General features: G+C 41.1%; 1 protein-coding gene across 3 annotated transcripts in view; it reads left to right on the plus strand.

The window, feature by feature from the left end:
* Positions 1-12,869, plus strand: part of LOC147601242 (uncharacterized) — a 67,050-nt gene that overhangs the window by 20,146 nt on the left and 34,035 nt on the right. For 2 of the 3 annotated variants that reach the window (XM_086745108.1, XM_086745109.1), the window contains one exon: positions 1,104-1,182. In XM_086745108.1, the coding sequence (XP_086601234.1) occupies positions 1,104-1,182 (79 nt within the window). Of the gene's footprint in view, positions 1-1,103; positions 1,183-1,637; positions 2,654-12,869 lie in introns of those variants that run through there. The other variant, XR_015258180.1, reaches the window with a different exon arrangement.

A 12,869-nucleotide genomic window follows, 5' to 3' on the forward strand; every position in this document is an offset into this window, starting at 1 on the left:
TAAAGAGCCATTCAAACACGTGTCCCTGGACAGCACTTTCATATTTTGTCAAGTACACTCGTTTGTACTTGAAGCATGATTTTTCATATATTTCTGGAATAGTTTTTTTTTCTTTTATTTTTAAACAGAAATGACAGAGACATAGACAATGTAGATAAACACTATTTAAGGACTGTGGTCAAAACTACTTACCAATATTTAGTAGGTCTCTCTGTTTGTCCACAGGAAAGTATGGTAAGCAAAAATTTTTGAAAAAGCCTGCTTTAAAGCTTGCCGGGCAGTTAGCCTTGCCCCCATTTATTACACTGAGAAACCTAAAGTGAAAATTTTGCTTAAATTAAATTCTGCAGTGCCATCTAAAAACATCAAAACTGCAGTGATGGTGATCGTTATTAAGCTGGATACAGTAAGAAAAGACTCAGTGTGAAAGAGAAAAGAATTTGTTCCACAGTGACAGGATGAAAAGAAGGTTTGAAAGCTAAGCCTGTGATAACAGAGAGCTTCCCCTAGGTTTTTTGCTGTTATCCAAGGACATGCAGAATAGTGACTGCTGGGTGTCTGAGCATTGTGTATGACTGCAGGTGTCACAGTTCTCACTCTTTCTTTCTACATTACCATTCGTATAGCCAGCAGGAATATTGCACTGCATTTGTAGCTGTGGTGAAAGGCAGTTTCTGCCCAGACTCTGTCACTCTGCTTTGACCAGATGGAAACGGGGAGTAGGGAAGCTGTCCTCATGTGATGTTCCTGGGAGGGAAGGAAAGAGGGGAGAAGGGAGAGAGACGGAGGGAAGGAGGGTGAGAGAGTTCCAGGTGCAATCCGTATGAAATTTTGGGAAGCTTGACCCAAACCAGACTTTGTGAAATGGTGGTATAGTGGTTTATTTTCTGGGAAAAAAAAATATATTCACAGTTTCTATTCAAACCTGGTATTTGTCAGCATAGTGAAAAAATAGTTCTTCTAAGACAATGACTACTCTGAATTTTATGGAAAAGATTAGCCCATAACCAGAATAAGTCTCTGTTACATCAAATAAGTTTAAATTTAATCTTAACTTGTTTTTAAGACTAACTAGCTTCATTCTGCTTTCTGTTTTCTGCTAGGATTTCCGGGAGCTCTGTTTAAGGCACCTATACAATGCTGGAGTCAAGGTATTGGATGGGTTGACATGGAGAATGTGGGGTAAGTTGCTCTGCTGAGCCGAACATGTCCTGTATGTTTTGTGTGTATCTGGTCATTCCTGGTGATTTCTCTTGCCATATTTCTCCAGTCTGCCCTTGAGCTCCTGTAAACTTTGAACATCCTTTAAGAGAGCGATTCATTGCTTTCCTGTTCTTAGTGTCTGTTTTCACTGTTCCTAATAATGCGACCTGATGCTCTCTTGTTCTGGAATTGGTTCTGCTTGCTTCATTTTAGGTGTGATATGTTCAAAACAGAGGATTACACTGTTTTAGCCATACTCCAGAGATCTTCACATGGGCAGTGAGCCTTGCTTCAGTGAGCTCATGGCTGTTCCCACCCATGTGCATATGTGGGGTGGGCAAAGAGGGCAGGGAGAGTGTGGAAGGGTTGCAGACTAATGTGGAGTGCATGTCCCTGGTCACACAGTGACACAGCCCTCTTGTTTCCCTTGGCAGAGCTCATCCCTGCAAAAAAAAAGTCTTCGGATATTTCGTTTGGAAGATCAATGGTCTGTTGATCATCATATCTGCTTTTAGAGACGATACTGTTAGGATTTCCCTATAAGAATTCAGAGATGTTACTTAAGTGCAGAAAACGACACCTAGGTGGACCCCCAAGGTGAGAAGAAGTAACATGAAGCAATTTTCAAGCTTTTTCCCATTTCCCTTTTGTACAATATTTTATTTGATTTGGGCTTGCTGATCTTTCTTCTGTATTTGCCTGATGATCTTGCCTGCTGCTTTAGCTTTCTGCTCCTTTTGCCTTGGTTGTTCTCCTCCAGGGGAACTATTCACTCTCTAAAGCTCTTTGTCTTCCCCATTTTCCTGCAGTGTTTCCTTTAATTTCTTCATTTCCAGTAGGGAATTATGGTTTACCACTGAAGTTGTGACTATGTGATATCGAAGTCCACTTATAAATCGGATCCAAGAGTATTTCTGTTCCTGCAGATGTTTAGTTGGAAGGACAGGCTTTGGAATGGTAACAGGGTAATAGTATCCTTTGTATCGTGTTAGTCTGCAGCCATTTAAAGCATTTGCTCTGGTAATAACTTTCTTGTTACTGAGTGCTACTACAATGTAAAGCTCCTGTAGGAAACATCTGCAATGGTCAGAGCCTACACGAGGTGGCAGTACTGGTATCACATTGGTTTTCTTTTCTTGAACTTGCTGGTTTCCAGAAAATCTCCCTGTAAACTAATTGATTCATGTCAGAAGTGGGCAAGCTTGCAAACAAGTCCATCTGGTAAGCAGCTTACTATATTTCTATATAAATAAAGAAGATCATCCAACTTTTACAGGGTCACTCCGCCCCTCAGATCACGAGAAAGTCTGTTTTCAATGCAGAAAAATTAGATCTGTACAGTGCTCCAAACACATAACTAAGCACATCCTGCCTGGCCAGACAATGATAGACAACTGCAGAGCCCGATGACTCGTGGCAGAGTGAATCAGGTGTCGCACAAAACCAAGCATGGATTTGCTAGGCAATCTGGGTAAAGTCTCCTTCGCCTTCGTGGAGATGTGGGCAAGACTTACTTCTGTTAGACTGAGTTCCAGAGAATAGGGCCTTAGGATGGGAACTAACTAGTTGAGTTTTGAGCCATCTGCCACCAGAAGAAAAAGTAATTTCATCTTATATATGGACCTATTTTCATAAAATGCTTTAGCTATGTGGGTAAAAAGCTCTACGTCAGAATCAGATACTGTTATTGCAATCAATAAAGTCAATGGAGACAAAATGAAACAAGTGTTTTGGTGCATATTCTTCTCTCGCCTTGTGCTTTCTAAGATTTTGATGCCAAATTGCTTTCCTCAGATGAGATTTTGTTATTGCAGCTTTTCAAACAAATGAACGGACTAACAATGTGGCTTATCCTCAGGGAGACTGAGGCCTGTGTTTCACCTAAAAATGTGTTACGTGTGTTGCAAGCAGCAATGAGAAATCCTCTGCACTTACCATCGTTGTTCTACTCTCTTTCTCTGAAAAAAATTAGAAATTGGCATTCCCAAGCAGATTACTCAAATACAATATTTCCCTATGCCTGCCAGGATATGCCCGGGAGGACCTGAGCAGGTTTGGACACATGAGTGTGGAAGGGGTGCAAGTGATGTGTGACATCTGAGGGGGTCACCTGTGGGAGACATGCAAGGTGGCTCATCCCTAGCAGCTCTGAAAATCAGTGACCCCTTCTGCTCTGTGAGCCCCAGCTTCAAAATTCAGTGGGTCAGGGGATCATAACTCCACTGTGCTGTCACAGAGAAAAGCTGCATGACTGTTCTGTAAGTGTGTGAGGTACAAACCTACCTGCAGGGCATGGGATGGGACTCAACCATATGAGTTTTATGAACACTGCCTGCAACTGAACTTGTCTGCTCCAACAGGTTTCCCTGAGCCTCCCTGCTCCAGCTCCGTCCTATCTGTTCTTTCCTGGGTATTCCAAGTTGAAGAAGGACATTGCTATGGAGAACAGATGCTGCTCAGATTCAGTGCAGGTCATTGCAGACAGACTCTTAGCTACCCTGGGAATTAACAACAGGAAAACCCAGCAGCCGGTAACTCACCAAAACTCCTTCCCAGGGCTGTGTTTCTGCAGCTGCAAACCAAGTCAGCCAGCAGCAGCATGGTTCCCAGAGGAGATGCTTGGGAAAATGACCGTAAAGAGGGAGGTGCAGATGGGCCAGGGACAGTGCTGAGGCTCTGTGATTTGAGAATATGGTGCACTCTCTGGAATGCCTCTGCTTCCCACCTCCTGAATGTGCTCCAAGGTTTTTTTCCTATCTCCGGAGCAGCTCTAGGGTAGAGGCATACAGGTATAAAGAGGGTACACAGGAAAAGCCCCAAACCCTTGGAGTTATTTGGTGTCTGAACTTCTGCTGAAGCCAGTGAGATTTGGTCCTTTATATCCCTTCCACAGTTTAGCCATAAGGATTTTTTACACTGAAGGATTACTATATGTGTTGAAGTAGAATCCAAACACACACAAAAAAAGGCTTTAGTAACTTTTTTGAAACATGGAGAGAAAACCAATAATTTAAAAATAATTAAGTGTAATCTTTAGGTTTTAAGGCTTCTTGGTGGGTGCAGAGAAAAAAAAAAAGCATTTTAAGAGCAGACAGTTGACATTCTCAACTCATCAGAGGAGAGGGTCAGCACCAGGCTTGGTGAGGGCAGGTATCCATGCCTTTGCCTCAAGAACTCCCAACTTACAAGAGAGGTTCTTATCAGCCCTCTGAGCCCCAAAAGGCAAAAAGTAAATAAACACCAAGAACCTCTCATGTTCCTTTCCCATATTTTCCTTCTAAAACCAAGTCCTTTTCTCAAATATAATAACTAACTGCTGTAAAAATCTTTGCTCTGAACTATGACCTGAATTCACTGCATCATAAGGCCATACTTTATCTAAAGAGAAAAAGTGAACAGATAGCTAGATTGGCAGGTAGGGAGCAGACACTGCTTTCATCTATTAAGTGTTTTTACAGAATCTGTAAGTACAGCATATTTTGCAGTTAGATATTTGGCAGTCCAAAGCTCTTTGCTAACCTAGGATGCAAACGGTCCTTGTCTGCAGCACTCAGCACCGAGGCCCTGGCTGTGTAGTAAAACATGATTATATCACCCTCCCTCACATCTGCCATTCTTCTTGGGGAATATCTCAATTCATGGTAATTCAATTGCAAAACTGTGGTTTGCTGAGGAACTACATACTTATAAAAACTGCTTAAAGGACTGATTAAATGGCTTACAATCTCTTTTGCCTTGTGCTTTGCTGACAACTTGCTTATCTCATCCAAGCAAAGATGGGTGATGACTTGTTTGTTCTGGCTTGCAATTTATATAACAATAATAAAAAAGCTGAAAATACAGCCAAAGAGGGGGATAATGCATTATTCATGCATTTATTTGTTTTTCTTTTTGTTGCTTAGCCATTTATATGATCCAGTGATTCAACCAAACTACCTGTATCCAGTACTGCTTTTACAGTAGAAAAATTCCTTGAGTTCGCAGTTACCAGTACACAAAGGAATTCTGTCTGCAGTGAAAAGAGAATGTGTGGGAAACTAAAACTGCTAATCTGTTATCATTCACTCTGAAAAAGATCTCCCCAATCTTAGAGCTGGTGCTTTTGGTGGCTGGTTTGAGTCGATACTCTATGTGAACAGATTACCTCATCCCTAGTTCTCATCCCTGCGATGCCAAACTACAGAGCTGACAAACACAGTAAATGAAAACATCCTCCTTTGCTAAATTAATGGCTCACGTAGGACTGCACGTGTTGTTGATCCACAGGTGCCACCGAGCTCATGGCTCGTCTCCTGGTAGAGAATCTGGGCAGGCTTCCAGCTGTGACTCTGCTGCTGACATTAGCCTTGCCAGGTTGTCAACAGGCACACAGCGTTTCTCCTCAGCATGTTATCTTGCAGAATATAGCATGGTGGTGCTCTTTCTATTTTCCCTGCAAAACTATATTAATTCTTAATTGTGTCTATCTCCTTAAAAGTACACTTTGAAAGCATCAGCGATGCAAATTGGTCAGGATCAATATGAGAACTGACCAACTACTTTGCTGGCAAAGCAGAAGAAAATATATAACAAGCAAAACTGACTCTGTGACAATATTCAGACTCAGCCATGCAAGTTAATTAGCAAGTATGAAATGTACATTGCTGAATCATGAAATCAGATTCCGCTTAATCACATGAGGAGTATGTGATTTTTGAAGCTTGCTTCTCGAATAAAGAACTGCCTGCACTGATGGCATCTCTTCTTACACACAAGCTGCAAAATGGCAGTGTGTGGAAGGGAAATTTCCCTGAGCCCAGGCAGTGCAAGACTCATTCCAGAGATGCAACTGTGAGACTATGGCAAAAGGAATTCATGCCTCCTTACAGAGGTGTGCTACACCAGCCCTGTGGTAAGCCCAGTCTTGGGGATTGCTTCCACCTAGAACAGCTGTCAAAGTGGGCCCCACATTTCCATGTGATGTAGGGACAGCACATCTCTGACTTCTGTTAGTGCATTAACCATAATGAATGCTAAGTGGTACATTTGAGAAATTATTTGAATGGACTGATTTCAGATGAAATCAGGTTTTTTTTTTGGGAAAAACTCTTCAGTAGGACCTGTTGTAATAGGATGAGGGGTAATGGTTTTAAAATAGAGGGAGGTAGATTCAGATTAGATATTAGGAAAAAAATTTTTACACTGAGGGTGGTAGAACACTGGCACAGGTTGCCCAGAGAGGTGGTAGATGCCCCATCCCTGGAAACTTTCCAGGCCAGGTTGGACGGAGCTGTGAGCAACCTGATCTGGTCGGAGATGTCCCTACTTCATGCAGGGGGATTGGATTAGATGACCCTTGAGGGTCCCTTCCAACCCTAACCATTCTATGATTCTATGATTCTATGAATTTTCTTTGATTTTAAAGAGAGCTTTCTGAGGTTGAGAAGGAATTTGAATACAAAAAATATTCAACATGAAAATGTCAAAAATTTTATAGACTACCATAAACAAAGTGTTCAGAAAACACTTCATTTTCTCTCAGAAATGAAAATTGGTCATAGTAAGAGTACTCAGACGTGAAAGAACTAGTAATCCAGAGCAGGGCAATACTGGGATAAAATCAGCTGTGACAAGATGATTGCCTTTTGCCTGCATGTTGTAATAGGCAAACATAAATCAGTCAAGGTATGCAACTGGTCGATCACTGAAAACCATGTAAAAATACCTGAAATTGTTCTTCCACTTAGAGCTGTAGCAGGCACAGTTTTTTTTGCAGAGCTAAACTGGTCTGCACTTCCACTCTGTGCTTTCAATGTCACCAGCTGGGCAAAAGATTACATCTTTTTTTTCAAGTTAGAATTATGGCAGAATTCATACTTCTACGTTAGCAGCTAGGATTCTGCTCTAGGTTAAGATTGCTAAATGTTGGTGTTTTCATGTAGGTGTCCATATGTGTGCTGGCTGCCTAAGCTTCCTTACCAATCAATGGCAATTTAGTCAGTACAGTCAATGGAGTTTCGAGAGCTCTTCAGGTGAACAAATGGTGCTTGCTGTGAGCTCAGCTGAGCAGCTTTGGAGAATCCATCAACTAGGAGCTGGATTTAGTTGTCTAAACATATGCATCTAATACAGTTTGAGACTCACGAAAATAATCGTCCGTGACCTCCAGAAGGATCAATTCACAAGGCCATGAATTTCCCAAAGATCCTGTGTTACATTTGTCAGACCTGTGTGGCTGTCTTGGATACCAGAGGACATCTCAGGTCATTGTGGACAGCTACATTTAGGCACCTGTCTTAACTCCATTGACCACAATAGGAACTTAGATGTATACCTCCATTACATACTTACCCACACACATCCGTTCACACATATGCATCTTTGCATGTAACAAAATATAGATGTGTATACAAGTATGTATAAGTATAATTATAGATATAGATATAGTGGATGTGTATGTCTATATATATAGGCTTTTTTTCTGTTTTTATTGTAGACATTTAATATAATCATGTACATATATGTGAACCTAAGTGTATTTATATGTATACATATACTAGAATACTTCTACATGCACAGATTAAATTTATGTATCTTGATACTAAATGGCTTTTTTTTTTTTCATTCTCTACGGAATGAATAACAGGTAGTAACTTCAGCAGTCCTCAAGAAAAGAGATCAGAAGTCCAGAATGGGGAAAGGAAATTATAGTTAATGAGTTTATCCGGGAACACATCACCTGTTCTGTAAACATGCCCAGGCTGACAGCCCTCTCCTCTCCTCGCCTCTCCTCGCCTCTCCTTGCCTCTCCTCGCCTCGCCTCACCTCGCCTCGCCTCCCCTCGCCTCCCCTCGCCCACTACTGGAAAGGCATTCAATTTACAGTAATGTATTATTTTGCAGGGTTTTTTTTTATTTTCACAATTTACATATATAAATATATTAACCCCCCCTTGTAACTATTTTCTCCTTAAATTGCTCCTCCTCTGTCAGCCCAAAGTTCATCTGTGCCCTCATGATCTCTTTTGGTTCCAGTGTGAGTAAATGAGGAATGTCACTGACTCCTTCAGGAGCACTAACTTCGGCGGTTATGTTTGCTTTCAGTAATGAGCTTTAATTACTTTAGCAATTACAATGTATTGGACTGAATTTCCACTGACTGCACACAACATCTGTACTGGTGGGACTGTACGTACTCTCTGAACTCTGCCCAGGACTCCCCAAGAACATGATAACTGCTGCAGCCCATTAGTCTGTAGGGCAAGCAGACGTCCTCCAGATTTTCACCAGTATTTTTAAACTAGTAGCTCTTGCCTTTCATGTCAAGTAGAGATTGAGACATCTTGGATCTTGCCTTGTTTCTCACTTAATGTAATGGTTTAATCATTTGATGTAAACAGTCTGCTCACTACATGGCTTGCTTCGGGTTTGTATGAGACCCCATCAATGCTGCTTTCTGAGCAGAGGTCTCTGGACTGATGTTCATTGATGCTTTCAGGTATAGGGTGTCAAATGGCCTTTCTTCAAGCAGTTGCCCCGTAAAGTGACTGCTACAGAAGCAACACAGTCAGAGATCTGTTTTCTCATTGAATTACCTGTGGTTGTTGATAGTTCAGGAGTTACGAAGTCAAAGCTCATTGTAAGATGTAGTTATGTTGCCTTCTTAAAGATGCCTTTTAAAATTGTGACAGAAGACGGTAAAAGAACCCAACTCAATATTGTTATTTGCAACCGTTTTCTGTGTGCACAAGAACTAGATAAAAAGATGATGTTTCAAATCCAAGCACTCAAATGCTAGGAAATGCCAGAATTAAGCTGCTTGTTCAGCTTTGTGCCTCTGGAGACATTTTCCCTCCCTTATTCTCCAGTGTCTAGGTCTGTGCCTGTCCTCTGTGATTGTTGGTCTTCTACAACCTGAACCAGATCTCTTGGGTCATCTTCTTCAGTGTCTCTGGGAAGCACTGAACCCATAGGAGTAGCACCAGTGTCTCTAACTTGTGCTTGCATGCAATGTTCCTAGACAGTCCTTGACAACTAAAAGAACAATTATAAAGCAGTCTTGCCTAGTCACAAGCTGGGAGTACTGATAATGAGCTCTGCAGGGATGTGGCTTTCTCTGCTGGGCTAGCTCAGCTCTGTGTAAACGCAGGGCATGCTTGGTGCGTACAGACTCTTTGAGAAGGAATTTCTGGGATAAAGTTCCACTGAGATTTTCCAGTCTGCTTCTGCCCTTCTAAGAATGGCAAGAAGATATGTACACAGCTTTGGGATCTTCAGGAGCAACATTGAATCCTGCAGCACACCACAGTGTTTTGTGGTATGCAGCTGAACTGCTTCTGCCTGAGCTAGTTTGGGTAATTGGAAAAATCTTGATGGAAAGTGAGATAAACTGGTCTTGTAGAGAAGGCTCCTTTCTGAGGGAAGGGGACAGGAATTAGTCCTGGGAAAGAGTAAGGAAAGCAGACTTTTGCTTCGGCATCCAGAATTCATTACTGGAACCCAAAAAACTAATAACTCCTGGCTTCCCTGCCATCTCCAACAGCTTAAAAAATCAACAGATCACAAAAATCCCTTTGAGGTGATTTAAGATTAAATGGAAGGATAAACAAACCCATGGTAGCCCTGTCTCTCCTTCCCCTTCCCCACTCTCTGCACATAACCAGTCAGTCCTATGTGAACGCCAGAAGGGCCAGGTGTCCTCACTTTCCCTCCTGCCACTACCGTGAAGTTTCAGGATGCCTTTCAGTGCTCTCCCGGAGGTTTGCAGCTGTGCATTATGGCTTGCAAGAAGAATTGGCTAGATAACATGCTTCAGCTCCTCAGACAGTAATTACTTCAGTGGAATTACTAGCACAAATGAAGATTTCTCAGGTGAATGGGGACAGCACAAACAGGCAGGTTATATTTCTGCAAGCTGTAAATAGAGCCAAATCACTCATGCAACGACTCCTTACAGTGGCAGTCTCTCCTCCCTTACTTTCTGGAGAGAACTGATAGGGAGGGGAAATAGTTTGTGCTCATAAATAAATTTGCACAGAAGAGTTAATGAGCTGTGGAAACTGTCACAGAAGTAGTCAAAGACAGGTTTTTCAGAGAAGGGGTCACATGTCTTTTTGGTACCATAAAAAAGGCTTTTTCTTTGGTAGCTGAAGCAAAAAAAAAGAGTGAGAAAATCTTCAGCTAAGACTGACGGGAATGTACACAGTTAAAAAAAAAAATCTCACCCCAAAACAGCTGAAATGGCTTTCTTTTTTTTTTATTGTTACAGATGTGAAAAGAATATCCTGGGGTCGATTCACAAAGCTGCTGGAGGAAGGCATGCAGGCTCCTCCACACTTCTTGGAAATCTCAGCCATGCTGAGAGAGATCTGCGTCCCAATCAAATCTTCCACTCTTTTTCCTGAGGCTATGACTTGACAGGACAGTGTGTTTGGTGACAGGATCACAGATGTTCCCACCCCTTTGACTGCTCCAGCAGTTGAACCATGCCAATTTTTACAGTCACACTGTGGTCTGAATCAAGGATGGATCTTGCAGAAAAATGACTTGGCAAAAAAAATGTACCTGGTTGGTTTATTTCCGTAATACAGATATGTTTATCACAGTGGTTCATGGCACATCTGAGTGAAAAGATGGCAAGAAAGATTAAACAGTTCTTATTGGTAATTAATACTTTATAGCATCAACTGCAATCAAAAGTGCCTCAATTCATAACTCTGAGATACACAACATAACCATTGGGTTTTAAGGTATTCTGAACAGGGGGCACCTGCTGGATATTTGTCACTTTGTGTTAACAATTAGAGACTTGTTGAAAAGGGACTGATTGAAATCCAAGTGCACCTAGCACCTGCCTGACATGTCTATCAGCCTGGAGAAATATTTCAAGGCATAATTCCCTGGTTCTTAACAGCAGATTCCTTCATGAGCAGGTTATTGACTGTATATATTTCACTCCTATCCTGGTCAGATCACATAAGGCAAAGTTTATGCTAATTTCATGATTTTATTCCAGACAGTGCTTGTCCAATGTACAAGATAGGATCTTCTCTTCCTAAGCATCTGTCTATTTTTTTTTTAAGGGAAATGAGGGAAATGACTGTGTTATCTGATATTTCCACCATCTTCAACAGCTTGTGTACCTGCACGTCCAGCAAGTGGGAGAGGATTGAGAAGTACCGCAGAGCTGGAAGGAAAAAGAGTCTGTCCCGAATGCTGTCATGTCTGGCTTTGTTTATTCCAGTCACTTAAATACTCTGTAGGGACAGAAGTGGGAAGGAAAAAAAAACATGTTTTGATTTATTATTTTCCACTCCAAGAGAAGCTTATGTAAATTAAAATTGTGCACTGATTGTCAGACAGAGACAATCTTATGTTCACGGCAGGAGTAGTAATTGAAATAATGATTTCCTACTATCTTCATATTTACTTACAGTTTCAGGCAAAAATCCCCGAAACACGGTACACCATTACTGCATAAAAGCAGTCTCTTGGATCAGAAGATTCTCTTTAAAGGCAAACAAATGCCTGATTTTCGTAAGGAAATCCTGCAGACTTCAAGCTGTTATTGGAGTGGTTCATCTCAACAGTAAAGTGCCTTTCTCTCCAAGGACTGTTGAGCAGAAACCTGCTTGCTGTACCAAAACCCATACTGGGCAATGCTGTCCTGTTCTGTAGCCCAGAGGGACTCAAATTTTAAATGAAAGACGACAGAGCAGAAGCTTAAGCTACCAGCCATTCAAATATGTATAAAAGGACAAGGAGGTCGAAGTTTTTGAGAGATTTCTGTCAGAAGAGTAAGAAAGAATAACTGAGGCTGTGAGATTTAACACATCTTTAATTCTACAGCTGTCCAAATGAGCACTGAAGTGCCTTTGAAATTTGTATCTTTGTGTTTCCTCTCTTCTTTTCCAAATGGCCACAGACCACCAAAAGTCCTGAAACCATTTACATTCAAGACTCCCAATAGTTAAGTATGAGTTTAAGAACTTCGCTGATTGATTTGACCTAACTTGGGAGAGGCACTTAAATTCAACCGATGCCCAACATTTTTGCAGTTGTAATGGAACAGGAATCTGGACAAACAGAACAAAACATAGTGGTTAGAATGGAAATGTTTGCTTTCTTTCAGATGGTCAAAAGTGGGCTTACCTTCTGGAATGTGCCAACTAAATGAAAAAAGTAATAATAATCTTAAAAAATAGCTCTGATACTAGGTGTTTTAATTCACAAATTTCAAAACATTTTTTTCAGGGAAAGTTAGAAATGCACATCCAAGGAAATTTATGATGCTCATGGTTATGCTTTTACTCTAGAAGCAAATGAAGATTTGTACAAGAATAAGTCAAGGTCAAGAAATTAAACAAAATTCTCTGAGATGTTTTAATTCCTGAACTGTAATTCTGTTTAGTTAGCATTCAGTTGCATGGCTGGTAGGCAAAGGGAATATATAGAGATAATTGATCTTCCATATGCATCCTCTACAGTGACAGGGACAGAGTGCATTCCTTTGTCTTACGCAAAGACATCCAAATAAGAAATAACTTTTTTTTTTTTTTTTGTGTAATATCTTCTTCTCCTACTTGATTTTTTACAGTGATGATCTGTATTCTCTGCTCACAGTGATTTTACACTGCTATATCTTCACTGACTTTGGAAGAATTACATTTGAGCTACATGGGTGTGATT

The sequence above is a fragment of the Chlamydotis macqueenii genome, chromosome 3 (assembly GCF_036417535.1).
Source record: "Chlamydotis macqueenii isolate bChlMac1 chromosome 3, bChlMac1.mat, whole genome shotgun sequence".
NCBI classification, from domain to species: Eukaryota; Metazoa; Chordata; class Aves; order Otidiformes; family Otididae; genus Chlamydotis; species Chlamydotis macqueenii.